At 43.2% G+C, this 15,706-nt stretch overlaps 1 protein-coding gene and 1 long non-coding RNA gene across 9 annotated transcripts in view; one reads left to right on the forward strand and one right to left on the reverse strand.

Annotated features, from left to right (window-relative positions):
- LIPC (lipase C, hepatic type) overlaps positions 1–2,389 on the reverse strand; it is a 151,132-nt gene extending 148,743 nt beyond the window's left edge. For 3 of the 5 annotated variants that reach the window (XM_021063961.2, XM_084974774.1, XM_084974659.1), the window contains exon 1: positions 2,249–2,389. Coding sequence is in view for 1 of the 5 variants with exons in the window: in NM_001143714.1 (NP_001137186.1) it covers positions 2,249–2,333 (85 nt within the window). In the remaining 4 variants the exon portion in view is untranslated. 5 annotated transcript variants of the gene reach the window in all.
- The window catches only part of LOC102158936 (uncharacterized), a 257,286-nt gene that overhangs the window by 151,995 nt on the left and 89,585 nt on the right, over positions 1–15,706 (forward strand). For all 4 annotated transcript variants that reach the window (XR_014810690.1, XR_014810682.1, XR_014810688.1 and 1 more), the window contains one exon: positions 4,051–4,170. This is a non-coding gene — a long non-coding RNA (uncharacterized LOC102158936). The remainder of the gene's footprint in view (positions 1–4,050; positions 4,171–15,706) is intronic.

Here is a 15,706-nt window from a genome sequence, read left to right on the forward strand (position 1 = left end):
AAATTCTATAAAATTTGATTGTGATGATCATTGTACAACTATAAATGTAATAAAATTCATTGAGTGATAAAGAGGAAAGAATTCTACCAAGACATTCTGCTCTCAAGGGAACAAGAAGCCCCTGATTCTGATCCATTTTCCTGAGAAAACTTCCTGCTAGTCACGGCCGTTTCTCCCAGCTTTGGACAAACCAGGACCCTGGGAAAGTTGACCAGCATGGGATTGGTTGAGGGAAATCTGGGCAATACCTAGCATCAGGGAAAGATTTTTCAACGTTCACCTTTGCTAATGGCTTCAAACCTCAAGTCTCTGTTGAAACATAGTCTGGGCCAATGGATAAACCAAAGGTGGTATATTCACACAATGGAAAGCTGAGTGACCTGAATGATCAAGTCACACCACGTGCAGCTGCGTGGATGAATCTCACCAACATTATACTGAGTGAAAAAGGCCAGAAGCAAAAGAACTCATACTGTGTGCTTCCATGATTAAAAAATCCCCAAAAACAAAACAATCTATGTTAAGGCTCAACTGGGAGTTCCTGTTGTGCCTCAGTGAGTTAAGAACCTGACATAGTGTCTGTGAGGATTCAGTTTTGACCCCTGGCCTCGCTCAGTGGGTTAAGGATCAGCCATTGCCACAAGCTGCAGTGTAGGCTGCAGATGCAGCTTGGATCTGGTATTGCTGTGGTTGTGCTGTAGCCCTCAGCTACAGCTCCAATTCAACCCCTAGCCCAGGAACTTCCATATGTGGCAGGTATGGCTGTATTTTAAAAACCCCAAAAACTCAGAGTGTGAAAGCGAGGTTTCTGGGATGCTGGCTCAAACTGTGAAAATTCATTGAGTGATTACAGTATGGGCACTTTTTGAGATCTATGTTACACTTCAATAAAAAATTAACAAAAACAGCATTCTGGGTCAAAGGGCAGGAAAGACCTTTCAGCAATATCCCTGTGAAAACAGGGGAGAAAATTCATCAGCATTTTTGCCTGATAGCTCTAAGCTATTATTATCATTTTCAGACACAGCTTTATAAGTGAGATGATATATGCAAGATAATTAGCATTGCAGTTGATGCTATGGTAATAATTAATACCACCAACAAGTTATTAATTGATCTATGATACAAATTAATAATTAAATACAGAGAGCATCTTTTTTTTTTTTTAAGTCTCTTTGCCTTTTCTAGGCCTGCTCCCACGGCATATGGAGGTTCCCCGGCTAGGGCTTGAATCAGCACTTCAGCTGCCAGCCTACACCACGGCCACAGCAACGCAGGATCTGAGCCGCATCTTTGACCTACACCACAGCTCACGGCAACACCAGATCCTTAACCCACTGAGCAGGGCCAGAGATCAAACCCGCAACCTCATGGTTCCTAGTTGGATTCGTTAACCGCTGAGCCACAACGGGAACTCCAGCACCTTATTTCTTAAAGGAGAAAAAAATTCTAGAATTTTCAGGTACATCTTTGGGTAGTAAGTTCCTAATTCTTTTTGGAGCCCTCTCCAGGCATAGTCTTTGAGGAAAGAAAGATTTAAGCCTCTACCTTAGAGTTTCCAGCTCCTAACCAGCAACCAGCACAAAGTCCCAAATGCCAGTCTCCTTTGACCTGATTGTTCAGTTCACTTCATACCTGTAATTCACCAATCCAATGCACTGTTTAGCCAGGAATCCACCTACCTTTCAATATTTTTGGCCATGGACTTAGTTTGTGAATTCACAGACCAAACAGATGTGACTGCTGTTGGATTCCTCAGTCTCAGAGTAAAACTTTGGCAGAAAAATGAAATCGGGAAAACGTGCAATATCACTGTTTTAGACATGACGGAAGGCGGACTCTCTGGCTTCCTCTCTTCTGAGAGAGCCAGCAATTAGACAACCTCAGCAAGAAAGAGCATTTCTTTGCAAGCTGCGCTCCTCAACTGCAAATTAGAGCTGAAAATCTTTCAGATCATTCTCCACAGAAGAAGACTTAGCCTGACTATTTCTGAATTAGATACGTGAAAGATTTTGTTGCTAGCTGCAAGTGCTCTGGGAAGACTTCTACTCCAAGAGTGGTTTCCTAAACTTTCAATCCTGCTTACAAAAGTCTACATGTCCCCATGACGGCAATGCCACTCACAGAACCACCTGGTGAGTTTCGAGGCAAGTTCTGTCCCACACAATCAAGAATACTTGGATCTGTTGAGATGTAAATTAAGAAAAGAAAATCCATGCCCATCTCCAGAGGAGAGGCAGGCTCTTACCTAATCCCAGGCTCTGTCCATGGGCACTTGATTGGATAAAGATGCACAAAACCAAGAAAATAGAGACGCACGGGGAACTTTCCATTTCTCCTCTCTCACCCTGAGTCCCAGGTCTTCTTGCCAATTTTCTGGAGCTAAGAGACCAGATTGCCTATTGATACTTTGTTAAGGAAGGTTGCCCATTAATAATTAACCTTTTAAACATGTTTTCTAGTGTTCAGACCCTTTCCTTGCTAACCCCAATCCCAAATCTAACTATATCTCATTCCAAAAAAATTTGAATTACAAAGTGGTTTTTATCCTGATATATTATGAAAATAAAACATTTTTTCATGTACTCTTACCTTCTTGGGCCAAGGCCACAGTTCCAAATTAATCAATTTAAAGTTAATGTGTTGTGTTTGGAAATTGTATCAAAGGTCGGGGTAGGTGGCTTCCACATGGTTGCCTAAGTCTTTCCCTGACAGCCTGCAAAAGGGATGCAGGCTTACAACAATGGTGTTTCAAATTGCAGGCTAAACCCAAAGAGAAAGGAAAGGACTCTGCTATGCTGAGAACCCTCCAGGGTATGTTTTCTCTTGAATTTAGCAAAATTGTTGGTGCCTGTGGTCAAAGAGTGATGGGCAACATTTCTATTAGCAAAACGGGACTGACAACCTCTAACCTCAGTGTAAGAAGGAGCTGATGGAGGAGCAAAGATGCAGAACTGGATGCTTTGCTAGGGGCCCAATTGAAAGAGGACCCTGGAGTAAACACACTCTCTCCTCTTCTGTGTTAATGAATTGTTCTGTGGAAACGATTCAGAAGTCCACTTGGCAAAAGCAGGCAGGGGAAATGCTACCATATATGACTCTTGTAATATTACTTGAGTTTCACAGTTTTATTTATTTATTATTTAAAAAATTATTTATTTAATTTGATTTTTTTTTTTTTTTTTTTTTTTTTTTGCTTTTTTTAGGGTTGCACCTGTGGCATGTGGAAGTTCCCAGGCTAGGGGTTGATTTAGAGCTCCAACTGCCAGCCTACACCATAGCCACAGCAATGCTGGATCCTTAATCCACCGAGCAAGGCCAGGGATCGAACCTGCATCCTGATGGATATTAGTTGGGTTTGTAACCCACTGAGCCACAACACAACTCCTATTTAAACTTTAGTCATTTTCTTCAACTTTTAAAAAATATCTAGTATACACCAGGCACTGTACTAGGCACTTGGAAAATACAATAAAACAGACCAGAATTCTAGTATTTGCAGTGCTTGTGTAGGTGGGAATGGGAGGAGTCAGATAATAGACAATAGACATAATAAATAAGAGAGTTATGTAGATTGGAAGAATGCAGTCAGAGCTACCAAAAAAGGAAAAGTGTGGCAGAGTTAAGGGGATAGGGAAGGTAGCGGTTTTAGATAGAATGGTCAGGGTGAGACTCATTGGGAAGTAAACTTTGAGCAAGGGTTTGAGGGAGTTGCCCCTGTGGACATGTTGAAGAAGACAGCTTCAGGCAGCCAAAACAGCCACTGCAGCCAAGACAAAGGTCCTGAGGTAGGAGCAAGCCTGGGATGTTCCAGGTACATCAGGGAGGCCAGCAATCAGAGTGACATCATTATAAGAACTTTGTTTTTTTTGTTTTTAGTTTTTTTTTTTTAAGAAAAAAAATGGAAAACTTTATTTGAGCCAAATTTGAGCATAATAACCCAGGAAGACCATCTCAGAAAGCTCTGAGAACTGTTCAGGATTTTGGCTTTTACACCCTGAGACATGAGTACTGCCAAGAACCAACTCAACCCTCCATCTCTCTCTGCAGATTAACTCAGCAAGACACCAGCAGAGCTGGGTGCCTCTGGGATCCTGGGTCTGCTATCAACTAGCTGTGCAAAATGCTGCTTAACTGTGATGGGTTCCATCTCCTCACCTGTAAAATGAGGTAACATGAGCTGGAGATAATATTTTGAAGTACCACCTTAACATATTTCTCCCAACCCCTCGCTCATGCTCCGCCTCCCACTTAAAAAGGGTGAAGCAGAGAGAAGACTAGGAATCTTTTGTTTTCCCAAAGCTTAGGACCTAGGGTTAGTGAATTTTAACCAACAAAGGCAAGCAAAAGGCTAAAAATATTTTAAAGGCATGTGAAGAGGGAGGGAGTCCCCCTCCCTTCCCATCACCAGAAAGAGAGTCTCTTGGGCTTTTCAAGTGGGTCGGGAAGGGGAGGTTTGTCTATGAGGGCAGAGGGGGTGGTCCCTTGCTACCCAAAGAGGAAATGGCCGTGAGCGTGTCAGCAGGAGTTGATGAAAGATGCCCCTGTGCCTGGCATGGGGTGGGAGCAGCAGTGAGCCTCTGGTGCTGACAGGTCATGAGGATGGGGAAGACTGGGCCCTTTGTGGTCACCTGTGTGGACTGATGGCAGAGGACCAGGTGCTCACCCCTAACCCCAGCTCTGGGTATTGTGTTTGATCCAGAACTGGGGGTGGGGAAAAGGAATCCAGGAGGGCCTGAAAAATAGGAGTTTGGGAGTCATAATTTAGAAGGGTTACAGGAAGTAAGATTCCTTCCATGTCAGAATTTGTGGACTGAGATTCACACCTCTACAAACTCAGGTGTATCATGAGTATTAAACATTGATATGTGAAGTGCTCAGCCATGTGGCTGGTTCATAGGAGAGGTTCTGTAAATTATAATTACTGATTTTGCAGGCAATGCGCTTAGTGGTCAAGAGGCCAGGCTTTGGCATCAGACAGGTCTAGGTTAAGGTCCTTGGCCTATCACTTACTTACTAACTGGGTGAACTAGGCAAGACATTGGTGTTGTGAGCTTTAGATGTTTTCTTCTGTATAGTGGGACAAAGTACCTCTACCTGATCAGATTAAAGGAGGCAATGTAAAGAGGCAAAGCCCTTAGCAAACCTGCCAAGCAGGAAGGAATAAACAGCAGCTATTCTACTATTTCTATTGCTTTTAATTCACATGGGGGGGTCAGGAGGATAACAGCAGGACTTCTACAGGATTAAAATTTTAGAAGAAAATGAAAGAGGGAGGAAAACAAAAGGACGAGGATCAGTGGTTCCAAAATCTGATGAAGGGTTGGAATCAGAGTCAGACTGAGGGCTCAGGAGGAGGGCAGTTAAGGGCCCTTCCCTGGGTCACCTCCATGAAAACGTCTAGGGCTGGGGCCTGGACAACCTTCATTTCATTTTATTTTTTTATTTTTAGGGCCACTTCTGTGGTATATGGAAGTTCCCAGGCTAGCAATTGAATCTGAGTCACATCTGTGACCAATACCACAGCTTGCAGCAATGCCGGAACCTTAAACCATTGAGCAAGGCCAGGAATCGAACCACATCCTCATGGATACTAGTCAGGTTCTTAACCCGCTGAGCCACAGTGGGAAATCCATGAACAACCTTCATTTTAAACAAGTTCTCCAGATCATTCTTGGTCACCAAAAGTTTGAGAACCCTTGCCTCAGAGTTGTGGTGAGAGATCTGTTGGGACAGGAAAAGAAAATAATAGATCTTTCAGGTTTTTCTTATATCACCTGCTATAGGCTGAATGTTTGTGTCCTCCCTCCCAAACTGGTATGTTGAAACCTAGGCCTCAAGGTGAAGGTATGTGGAGGTGGGGCCTTTAGTAGGTGGTTAGGTCATGAGGGCAGAGCCCTCATGAAGGGGATTAGTGCCCATATGACAGAAACCTCAGAGAGACAGATCCTTTGCTCCTTCCTCCATATGAGGTTATAATGAGAATATGGGCATCCATGAGGCCCTCATCAGACACCAGATCTGCTGGTACCTTGAGCTTGGACTTCTCAGTCTCTAAAACTATGAGAAATAAATTTGTTTATAAGCCACCGAGACTATGATATCCTGTTCTAGCACCTCAGGAGTTCCCTGGTGGCTTAGCAGTTGAGGATCTGGCACTGTCACTGCTGTGGCTTGGGTCACTGCTGTGGGGCTGGTTTGATCCCTGGTGTAGGAACTTCTGCATGCTAAGGGTACAGCCAAAAAAAAAAAAAAAAAAAAAAAAAAGAAGTAACAACTGTTACAACAGCCCAAAGATATCACCTTTGCTTTGAAATTTTTATTTGTATACATATAATGTTTGTCATATATTTACACTATATCTTTTATATGTGGTACCATGTTAGTGCTATATGATTTATAAGCAGATAAATATCCATATATGATGAAGGGGCACTCAAACATTTTTTCAGATTGGTGTGGGTGCTTCATTACAAATGTGTGAAGACTCTGCCATAGAGGAATGCAGTGTCCCCCAGACCTTTGGGACATGACTCTAATGTGGTTGATCCCATCAATACATTGGAGCAGACAGTGGGTCCTTTAGTGGGGTCTTTAGTCATTTCCACATCCCATTAATCCCAGCAGTTAGTGGAAGACCCTTCATTTCCCATGAACTGGAAAGAGGAGGCAGGCCTGACCTCATGGAGCCTGGAGCCTCCAGCTGGTTATCAGCTTTGCCCACGGTGGTGGAACCCCATGCCTCCTCTCGTCTGCAATCCTCAGTCTAAAATAATAGTGGTCTTATAATTAGATCCCTAAAAATTGCCCAGTACTTTCTTTCTTTTAACTTGAAGAGCTTCTTGAAGAAATGGGGATTTCAAGAGGCCAGGCTTTAATGACCTGAATGTAACCTTTTCTTTTAGCGTAATGGTGATAAGAAAGTTAATCAGAAGAAAACATATTTTACAGAGATAAAGAGAGCAAATACTCAGAGGGAGAAGCCAGGGGATCAAGGTGAAAGTCACTGATGAGAGAGACAGGGTTTTTTATGTTCCGAATCAGATATTCTAGCTTTCATCATCAGACACCAGGGATAGGTGAGAATGGCAGCCTCTTGGCAGATTTCCAAGAAAAGAGTAAATACAACAATACATTTTGCGTTGGTACTCTTATTTCCCTCATTCTACAGGTGAGATTTAAGAGATTAAGAAGTAGGACAGTACCATATTTTGCCAGTAAAAGGCTGAGAGAGGGGAATCAATGTCACCTGAGTCCAGGGTCAGCCAGTTTTCTTTACCACGAGCCCTTAAGCCCTGAATTTTCTCAGGCCTGCACTGAACTTTCTTTCCTACCCATCAACCCTCCACTGTCAAGATGAAATTTACAAAGTTTGCAGGCTCAAACATTGGAAAATGACTACCTTCCCCCACGTCTGATTGGGACCACCAGGCTGCCACCAGGAAATTGACCAAACATTTGTTAGGTCACAGATCCATCTGTGTGGACATTCTTGTACCTTGCGGTAACATTACAAAAACAAGTAGAGACATTTCTTTGAGTTGGCTTGGGGATGTCCTTATTAGGAAAGGCGTTGGGGGAGAGGGAGAGGGAGTGGGAAGAACTGGGAGTTTGGGGTTAATAGATGCAAACTATTGCATTTGGAGTGGATGAGCTGTGAGATCCTGCTGTATAGCACAGGGAACTATATCTAATCACTTGTGATGGAACATGATGGAGGGTAATGTGAGAAAAAGAATGTATATATATTTATATATATGTATGACTGAGTCACTTTGCTGTACAGCAGAAATTGACAGAACATTGTAAATCAACTATAGTAAAAAATAATAAAAATCTAAAAAAATAAACAGAAAAGAAAAGGGGTTGGCCTGGAGCCTAACCTTTTCCTTATCTGCTTTTTTGTTTTTCTTTAAGACAAGCAAACAAATGAAAGGTGAAAATAAGGTTGCAGATGGTGTTTTAGACTATTTGAAAGAATGAAATGTGTCAAGCATTTTCAAGCAGATATTCATCCAAGATCATCCCACCTGCATTGATTTAACCTTTGCAGATTCAGGTCTTCATGGGCTCTGCCTCTGACTAGTTGTGTGACCTTGTGCAAATAGTGTAACCTCTCTTTGCCTCAGTTTTCTCATCTGTAAAATGGAAGTGTGAGAATGAAACATTATCACATGCAATGTGCTTGTAACAACTCTTGGCACAATCAGAGCTCATTTGATTTTTGTTAACAAGTGAGATAAAAATTACTTCCTCTGACGGGTGGGAAAACTGGGACTCTGAGGTTCCTTGTATAAGGCCACAGCTAATTATGTGGACTGGATCTAAGGACTTCTGGGTCCATGTAAACTCTGATACTCTCTCCTTCCCAAAGTCTAAAGTGAATTGCACAGGGGCCAAGAGCCGAGATCTCCTTCTACGTTTAATTGTATGTTTCCTGCTCTGTGGTAGCCCATTTATTCTCCCCGTCGGAATTTCAGCTGGTTTGTGAGACAATGAAAGAAAGAAGGAAAGGAAGAAAGAGAAAGAAAGAAAGAAGGAGAGAAAGAAAAAACCAGGGCTGCCTTTTTTGTGACTGGATACTCTGGAATAATAATGCATTTTATGATTTTAGTAGTTCCAGTATTATGGAAACTTTTTTTTCTCTATTTGCATTATGCTTGGAAGCAGAAGGAAGGAAAGATGTAAGGTGGCTTTAAACAGCCAGATAGACATGGACCTTTGCTGGCTCCTTCAAGTTTGACAAGGGCTTTCTCCCCTGTGGGAAAGAGGTGGGCATAGAATAGGCTCTGTGCCTGAGTTCTCCAGCGGCTTCGGGACGTGATTAGGCTTGGTGAGGAGTGATCATGCTGGGCTCTTCTGGGAGACCAACCAAGCTATGAACTGAATGGGCTGATTGCAGTAACTGAAGGGCACAGTTTGGGAAGGTGGGCCATCAGCGTAGCAGCTCTGTTTCTCTGGGCCCCAGTGCTTCTGACTATGAGATAGCCAGGGGCACTGTCCTTGTTCTGGGTATCAGGCAGGAACGGGGCTCCACTCAGATCAAAATGCCCCAGTCCTCTCTACAGCAGCTTGTGGTTGGTCCGTGTCACATGCTCATCTCACCAAAGATTTCTGAAGTTAGCAAGTGAAGTCCTTGGCTGCAAAAAATCAGGACTGGTTCCCAGTGTCTACTTTAAGTGCTGCCAGTGGCTTATATTTTTCCATAGGGTATCTTGCTGTCATGGTTAGTCATCAATTCCTAGACAGGCTTAGAAGTCAGGGGTTAATAGTTCAGGGGCCAACTCCCAAAGACGCCAGACTGTGTGATGTCATCGAAACCTCAGGAACCTATGATGACGCATGTATGATTATGCCCTTTATAGAGAGAGGAAAACTGAGGCTTTGGGAGGTTACTGAGTTGTCCAAATCCATATTCTAGTAAGTGGTGGAATAAAATCTGAATTACGTTTGTCTAACTCACAAGCACACACAACAAAAGTAGTTTTACCAGGTGTAGTAGGAATTGGCTGTGAGAGCTTTGTGGATCTAAGGTTAAAAAAATGGAATTGAGTTGTGCTTTTGCCCTCTGATAAAGATGTAGATCATGTGTTTATTATTAATGTTATTTTCAGAACAAATGTTCTCAAGCCTTTTCTCAGCTATTTAATGGAAAGAGCCTAAAACACTTAGCCCATGAAACAGAGCAGAAGATAGAAATAATGGAGACATAATGGTGGTGATACCGGAAAAATGATACCGGAATCCGGGTTCTTGTTCACGGCAGTCGAAGAATGAACTCTGGGAACACACATGCAGCAAGCAAGCAAAGGCTTGTTAAAGGAAAGCAAATAGCTCCCAGGGCTGCTGGGAGGGGGAGAAGAGCCCCCACTCTCTATTGTCCCATAGGAGTTTTTATTCCTTAAAGATGGGGGGGTACCAATGTGGGGGTCCAGAAAGATGGGGTTTTCTCCCATTGGCCTTGCTCAATTACCCATATCAGTCCTTATCCAATAGGGCTTATAGGGGTGGAAATGTCCTGTAGGTCTCATGGTTTCTTTGTCCTTTTCTTCCCATAAACTTAGTCACAGGGGATTAGAGATTAATGTCCATCTGGGCATAGGTACACTCCCTATAGTAAACAAGGCCTGTGGGGATGTTACTCCCTGGAGCCCTTAAGCAACAAATGTTAATCAATAGCCATATTAAAGAATATATCAAAGCCCATGTTTCTACACTGACTACCTGAATTAATATTCTGCCTCACTAGGATGGAATTTTATAATTTATACACAGATTAATTTTCCCAATCAACAGTAAAAAAAAAAAGACCAGCCAAGATAAGGGGACTGGAGCCTTTGCCCAGAAGTTTTGGCATGGAGATAACAGAATGTTTGACAGGAAATTGTCAGGGTGAGACTATGCTACAAAAGATCTAATTTACACACCATCACCATTTGGGTTGGGTCATGCCTAAGTCCTCCACAATGCAACCATGAGATGCTCTGACATGCTTTGATAATTCTAAGACAATTTTTTTTAAAAAGGTAAAATCATGACTCTCATTCAGAAATAAAGTTGAACATAGGGTATTTTATTTAACTTACTAATGTGGAAGCTGGTAAGGGTATTACAAGCAGTTCAAAGGAAAAGCCAAATCCCTCACAAATTTATATGGATGGGAGTTCCCTTTGTGGCTCAGTGGTTAACGAACCTGACTAGAAACTGTGAGGATGAGGGTTCGATCCCTGGCCTCCCTCAGTGGGTTAAGGATCCGCCGTTGCCATGAGCTGTAGTGTAGGCCACAGACGCAGCTCAGATCCTGAGTTGCTGTGTGGCTGTGGCATAGGCCAGCAGCTACAGCTCCGACATCTAGCCTGGGAACCTCCACACACCAAGGTGAGGCCCCCCCCCCCAAAAAATTAAAGGGATAAAGAGATGAAATGAATGGGCCAATCAAATGGAAGCACAACTAGCTTCTAGGGCAGTCAATCAAACTGTCACAGAGCAGCATGGAACCTGCATTTTGTGTTGCTGTTAGTTATCTACAAAGCACACTGTTGTAAAATGCCTCAAGGGCAATTGACAAAAGAATCAGATAACTCAGCAAGGTTGTGCTATGTGTGGACAATGCACAGGTTTCTATTGAAGTACAACATTTCCCCTGTAATTCCTATTGTTAAAAAATGATAAAGGAAGTATTTAGCTGCAGAATTTGAAGATAACAGGTAAAGGTTCCTTCAGGAGGAAAGGCTGTCTCTTGGTATTTGTCTCTTGAGTGGAGGCTTTGTGATAACAGAAAACTGGATTTCCTTGCTGCCTTCTCTCTTTTTGTTCCTATTAGCAGGCAAGTTATTTAAAATCTTTATGTCTCAGTTTCCCCACTTGAAAGTAGGGACAGTACTATTATTTTCTTTAGGGTTTGGGGGAAGAATAAGCCAGAATAATTCATGAACTGTGCCTAGCACAGTGCCCAGCAGGATACACACCAGCTATTCTTATTTTTATTGATTGTAGTCTTTCAGTGTGTTTTAATTCCTCTTGCACTTTTGTCTTCCTTCCCTTTCTCTTTTTCTGTCCGTTTAACTGACTATAATAAAGAACAGGAAATCTATTTATAGTATTTTTGAAAAAAAGTATAAATAGGGTTGATGCTTCTTGGACTTGATTTTGAAATTAACTGCGTACGTTATGCATTCCTTTGTATTAAACAAAAAAGCACACTCCAAAAAAAATTTGCTTTCTTGTTTTTGAATAATTCCCATCATCAGTTTTAGACCAGCTAATCCTGACTTTAAATTGAAAAATGTGGCTCCAGGAGTTCCCTTGTGGCTCAACAGTTTAAGGACCTGGGGTTTGTCACTGCTGTGGCTCAGTTACTGCTGTGGTTTGGATTTGATCCCTGGCCTGGGAATTTCTGCATGCCATGGGAATGGCAGAAAGAAAGAAAGAAAGAAAGAAAGAAAGAAAGAAAGAAAGGAAGGAAGGAAGGAAGGAAGGAAGGAAGGAAGGAAGGAAGGAAGGAAGAGAAAGAAAGAAAAATGTGATTCCTTTTCTCAGGTTAATGGCCAGAGAAAACAGGCTCTGGAATGGGAAAGGCCCTCAGAGGGGGTCCTCCCATGGGCCCTTGGGGACAGGACCCACCACCTGCAGAGGTGACTCTTGGGAGTCGGGACTAGGGACTGGTTGGTGAAACTATCCCTGGTCTGACTCCTCAGACCCAAAGGGTCACATCCAAGGGCAATAGAGTCTGTGCCCTGGGGGTGAGGTGGGGTGTGGGGTAGGCAGCGTGTATCAGGAACTAGAGAAAATCGACTGCCGAGCTTTGGCCAAGCAGGTGGTGGGAACCTGCCTTTGGGAAGTTTATTTTTTCCCCTTTATGTCGGGTAGAGGGGGAATCTTTTTCAGCTCCAAGGAAGAATTTCTGTATGTCTCCCAGTCAGGATACCTGTGTGGATTTGACCCCACTGTCACCTCAAAGCCTGTTAACAATTCCCTGGAAATAAAAATAGAATCTGGGTAATAAAACATGGTCTGACCTTTTTTTTTTTTCCTTTGTGCTTAGTCTAGTTCTACTTGCTCACAGGGTGTCTGGTGCAGAGGCCTTGCACCCAGCACTCCAGTCCAGAATTCCTGGTGTGAAATGCTGGGGTGGGGGATGGGGAGTAGGGAGAGAGGTGTTCAGAGAGGCTGTGCCCCACTCTCTGGAGCAGGAGCTGTGCCTGTGCTCATGCCTGTGAGAATTCCCCCTGCCCCTGCTGCCCAGATCCCTGCAAAGCAGCCCTGCCCACAGCCTATCCCAGGAGAGCATGGATTCTAGAGCCTGAGCTCTCACCTCTCCATTCTCTCACCAAAGAATAAAGTTTCTCTTGGCTTCTGAGTTAAACATGATCTCCTTCTGGTGGCCTGAAGGACCTGGGGCAGGAGGACCCCTATTGGGGTCCCAGTTTCATTTCTCACATCTGAGATACGGTCAGATGATTCAGGTGAACTCCATAGGCCCCCTTCCTTTTCCTTAGGAGCCTGCATTTTGCATGGAAAAATGCATTCAAGCTTGTTTGCTCTGAGTGAGCCAGTTTGGAGAAGGAGCTTTTCCTCTTGGCAAAATTCAGGGAAAGGAGAATGAAAATATTGCTGTGTCTAGGCTTCGTTTAAATTTATGGCCACTGGAGTGACACCCCAGAGAGAGCCATTTCTCACTCCACTGTTTCACTCCTATCACCTGATCTGACTATCCAGCTGAGTGTGGGGCAGGGGACTCTCTGGAGAGTGGAATGTCCTTTTGATGCCTTAGGAAACAGCAAGGACTCAATCTCAGAGGTCAGCAGATGTGTAATTGGGATCTTGGGGCTGGGAGAACACAGTCAGGCTCTTTGCCTCTGGGAATGCTTTCTTTTTGCTAGCGTGTCATCTCTGCAGTAAAACTGCTTGTTCTAGCTCTTGATAGAAATGTAGCTTCCCAGAATCCCAGCTGTGGTGCAGTGGGTTAAAGGATCCAGTGTTGCTACAGCTGTGGCATAGGTTGCAGCTGTGGCTCAGATTTGAACCCTGGCCCAGGAACTTACTATGCTTGCGGGCATGGTTAAAAACAAAAGTAACTTCCCTTGTCTATTTTTCATAGGCGATATATAAACGAGGAAGAAAGTGGTAGGCTGCTAATATGTGTAGCAATCCCCGCTTTTGGCCATACTTGGTGCCATGGTGAGAGATGTGGATTTGAGGGTAGAAGGTCTGAGTTTGAGACCACTTCTGCCTTGGCTAAGTTGTAATGTTTCTACAGCAGGGATAATGAAACTTGTGGTTCCAACCTCACAAGGTCATGAGAATGAAGGATGGTAAATGTCCAAACATGCTTAAGCTGTAAAAGGGCTCATGTGAACCCCAGGCTAGGATGTCAAGTGGGTGAGTGTGTTTGTGGAATATAGGGATTTTTAGGAGACTTGGGAGCCCAAGCAATTCTGCTTCCTGACCTCAGAGTAGGACATACCTTACTGCCCAGGGCCTGGGGTAGGGTGGGGGAAGCAAGCAGCCACCTGCAGAAGGAAAGTTCTGGCTGGTCAAGACTCTCCTAGAAGGCAAAGAGGGAGGGCTGAGGTGCCACTTGAAATGGTTTATGGGTGTCAGGGTGGAAGAAATTTTCCTTCACCCTTCTAGGTTTTCCTGGCTGGTCTAACAAATAAACTGACATGAGACAGATTAACTGGAGAAAAATCAAACAAAAGTTTAATAACATGTGTACATGGGAGAGACACAGGAAAACTGAGTAACTATCCAAAATGGCCAAAGCCCTCACCTTAAATCCCAGCTTCAGCTGGAGACAGAAGAGGGTATTGAGGGTAGTGGTTTGAGACCTCGAAGGGGAGGAAGGCATTTCACATGAAGATGGAAAAGCAAATGTTTAGGAAACAAACATTTGCTGGATCACGAGATGATGGCACACAGGGTGGACTCTGATCTCCAGGCCCTGCTGGGCTTCCCCACCACACTTAGCCCATAATCTTTGCAGAGATCTCATGTAAGAGCTCTATTTTGGAAACAGGCCCTCTATCTAAATTCTTTTAGGAAATTATGGAGAAGGTCAAACTTTCTTCCTGAGTCTTTTGGGCTTCAATTGTTTTCAGATTGAAATAATCTGCATGCCAAAGAGACATTTGAGGGAGGGGGGCAAATTTTATTCCTCTACATGGGCTTGAGGGAGGAAGCCAAAATAATGTATGGGCTACCTCACAAAAATAATAGCCAGACTTTGGAGGTCAGGGTCAAGGTCAGCTGGGATCTGGTGGCCCTCAGGAGAGTGGAGGGCTATTGCAGTGAAGGGACCTCACCCTTATACCCTTACTTTATCCCCAGATAAAGCCTGGGATATTTAGTTATTAACATAACGAATTAATATTACAATGACCCTGCTTTAGATGTCTCTCTGATTCTCTTTGCTGGCCCTTTCTGTCTTCACTGTGGCATCCTGTCCTGACTTTGACTGAGTTCTGAGGCCTTGAACTCCCTTCAAAATCCCCCCACCGCCATGCCCAGGGAAATTCCCTGTTTGGGTCACCTATCTCACTAGAGACTCCTGAGGAGAGACATCTGGGTATACAGGTGAGATCCTCCAAACTGTGTGTGGATGGGAAGGAGAAGACCTCATGGGGCTGAGCCCTGGGAGTTCCAACATTTACAAGTCAGGAGGAGGAGGAGGGACCTTTCTGCCTTTGCCAAATTATTTCTTAAGAATAAGTTCTTAGTGGTAACATTTCTGGCTAGAGGTGGGAACAATATGGCTGTAAATAAATGTATGAGGCAATTTCCAGGCAACTTCACCATCATTGGATATTGACATTCAATTTTGTGTGTGCATGTAGCTCTTTTAGAATATGTAAATTTTCATCTTCTGACTGCTTTCATTTGCATTTCTTTGATTTCTAGTGAGAATTAACATTTTCCCACTGTTTCTCTACTAATTGTATTTCCCTTATGGGAATAGGCCTGTCTTTTACCTATTTATCTTTTGGAATCTTGACATTTATTTTACAAATTTGAATTAGCTATTTTTGATAGATCTTAGTTCTTTGTAATGTTTGATAAAAATATTTTCCCTTTTAAAAAAAATCTTTAGTAATGCTAATTTTTATAGTGAAATCATTTAAATAGCCTCAAAGTTGAGAAAGTTAAAATTCCCCCAGAGAGGTGATAAACACTTTTTCAATTTTCTGCAAGTTCTTCCATAATTAGA

The sequence above is a fragment of the Sus scrofa genome, chromosome 1 (genome assembly GCF_054392235.1).
Source record: "Sus scrofa isolate SSC_HxYL_T2T_F1_AM1 chromosome 1, Sscrofa_HxYL_maternal_Yorkshire_Landrace_v2.0, whole genome shotgun sequence".
Classification (NCBI taxonomy): domain Eukaryota; kingdom Metazoa; phylum Chordata; class Mammalia; order Artiodactyla; family Suidae; genus Sus; species Sus scrofa.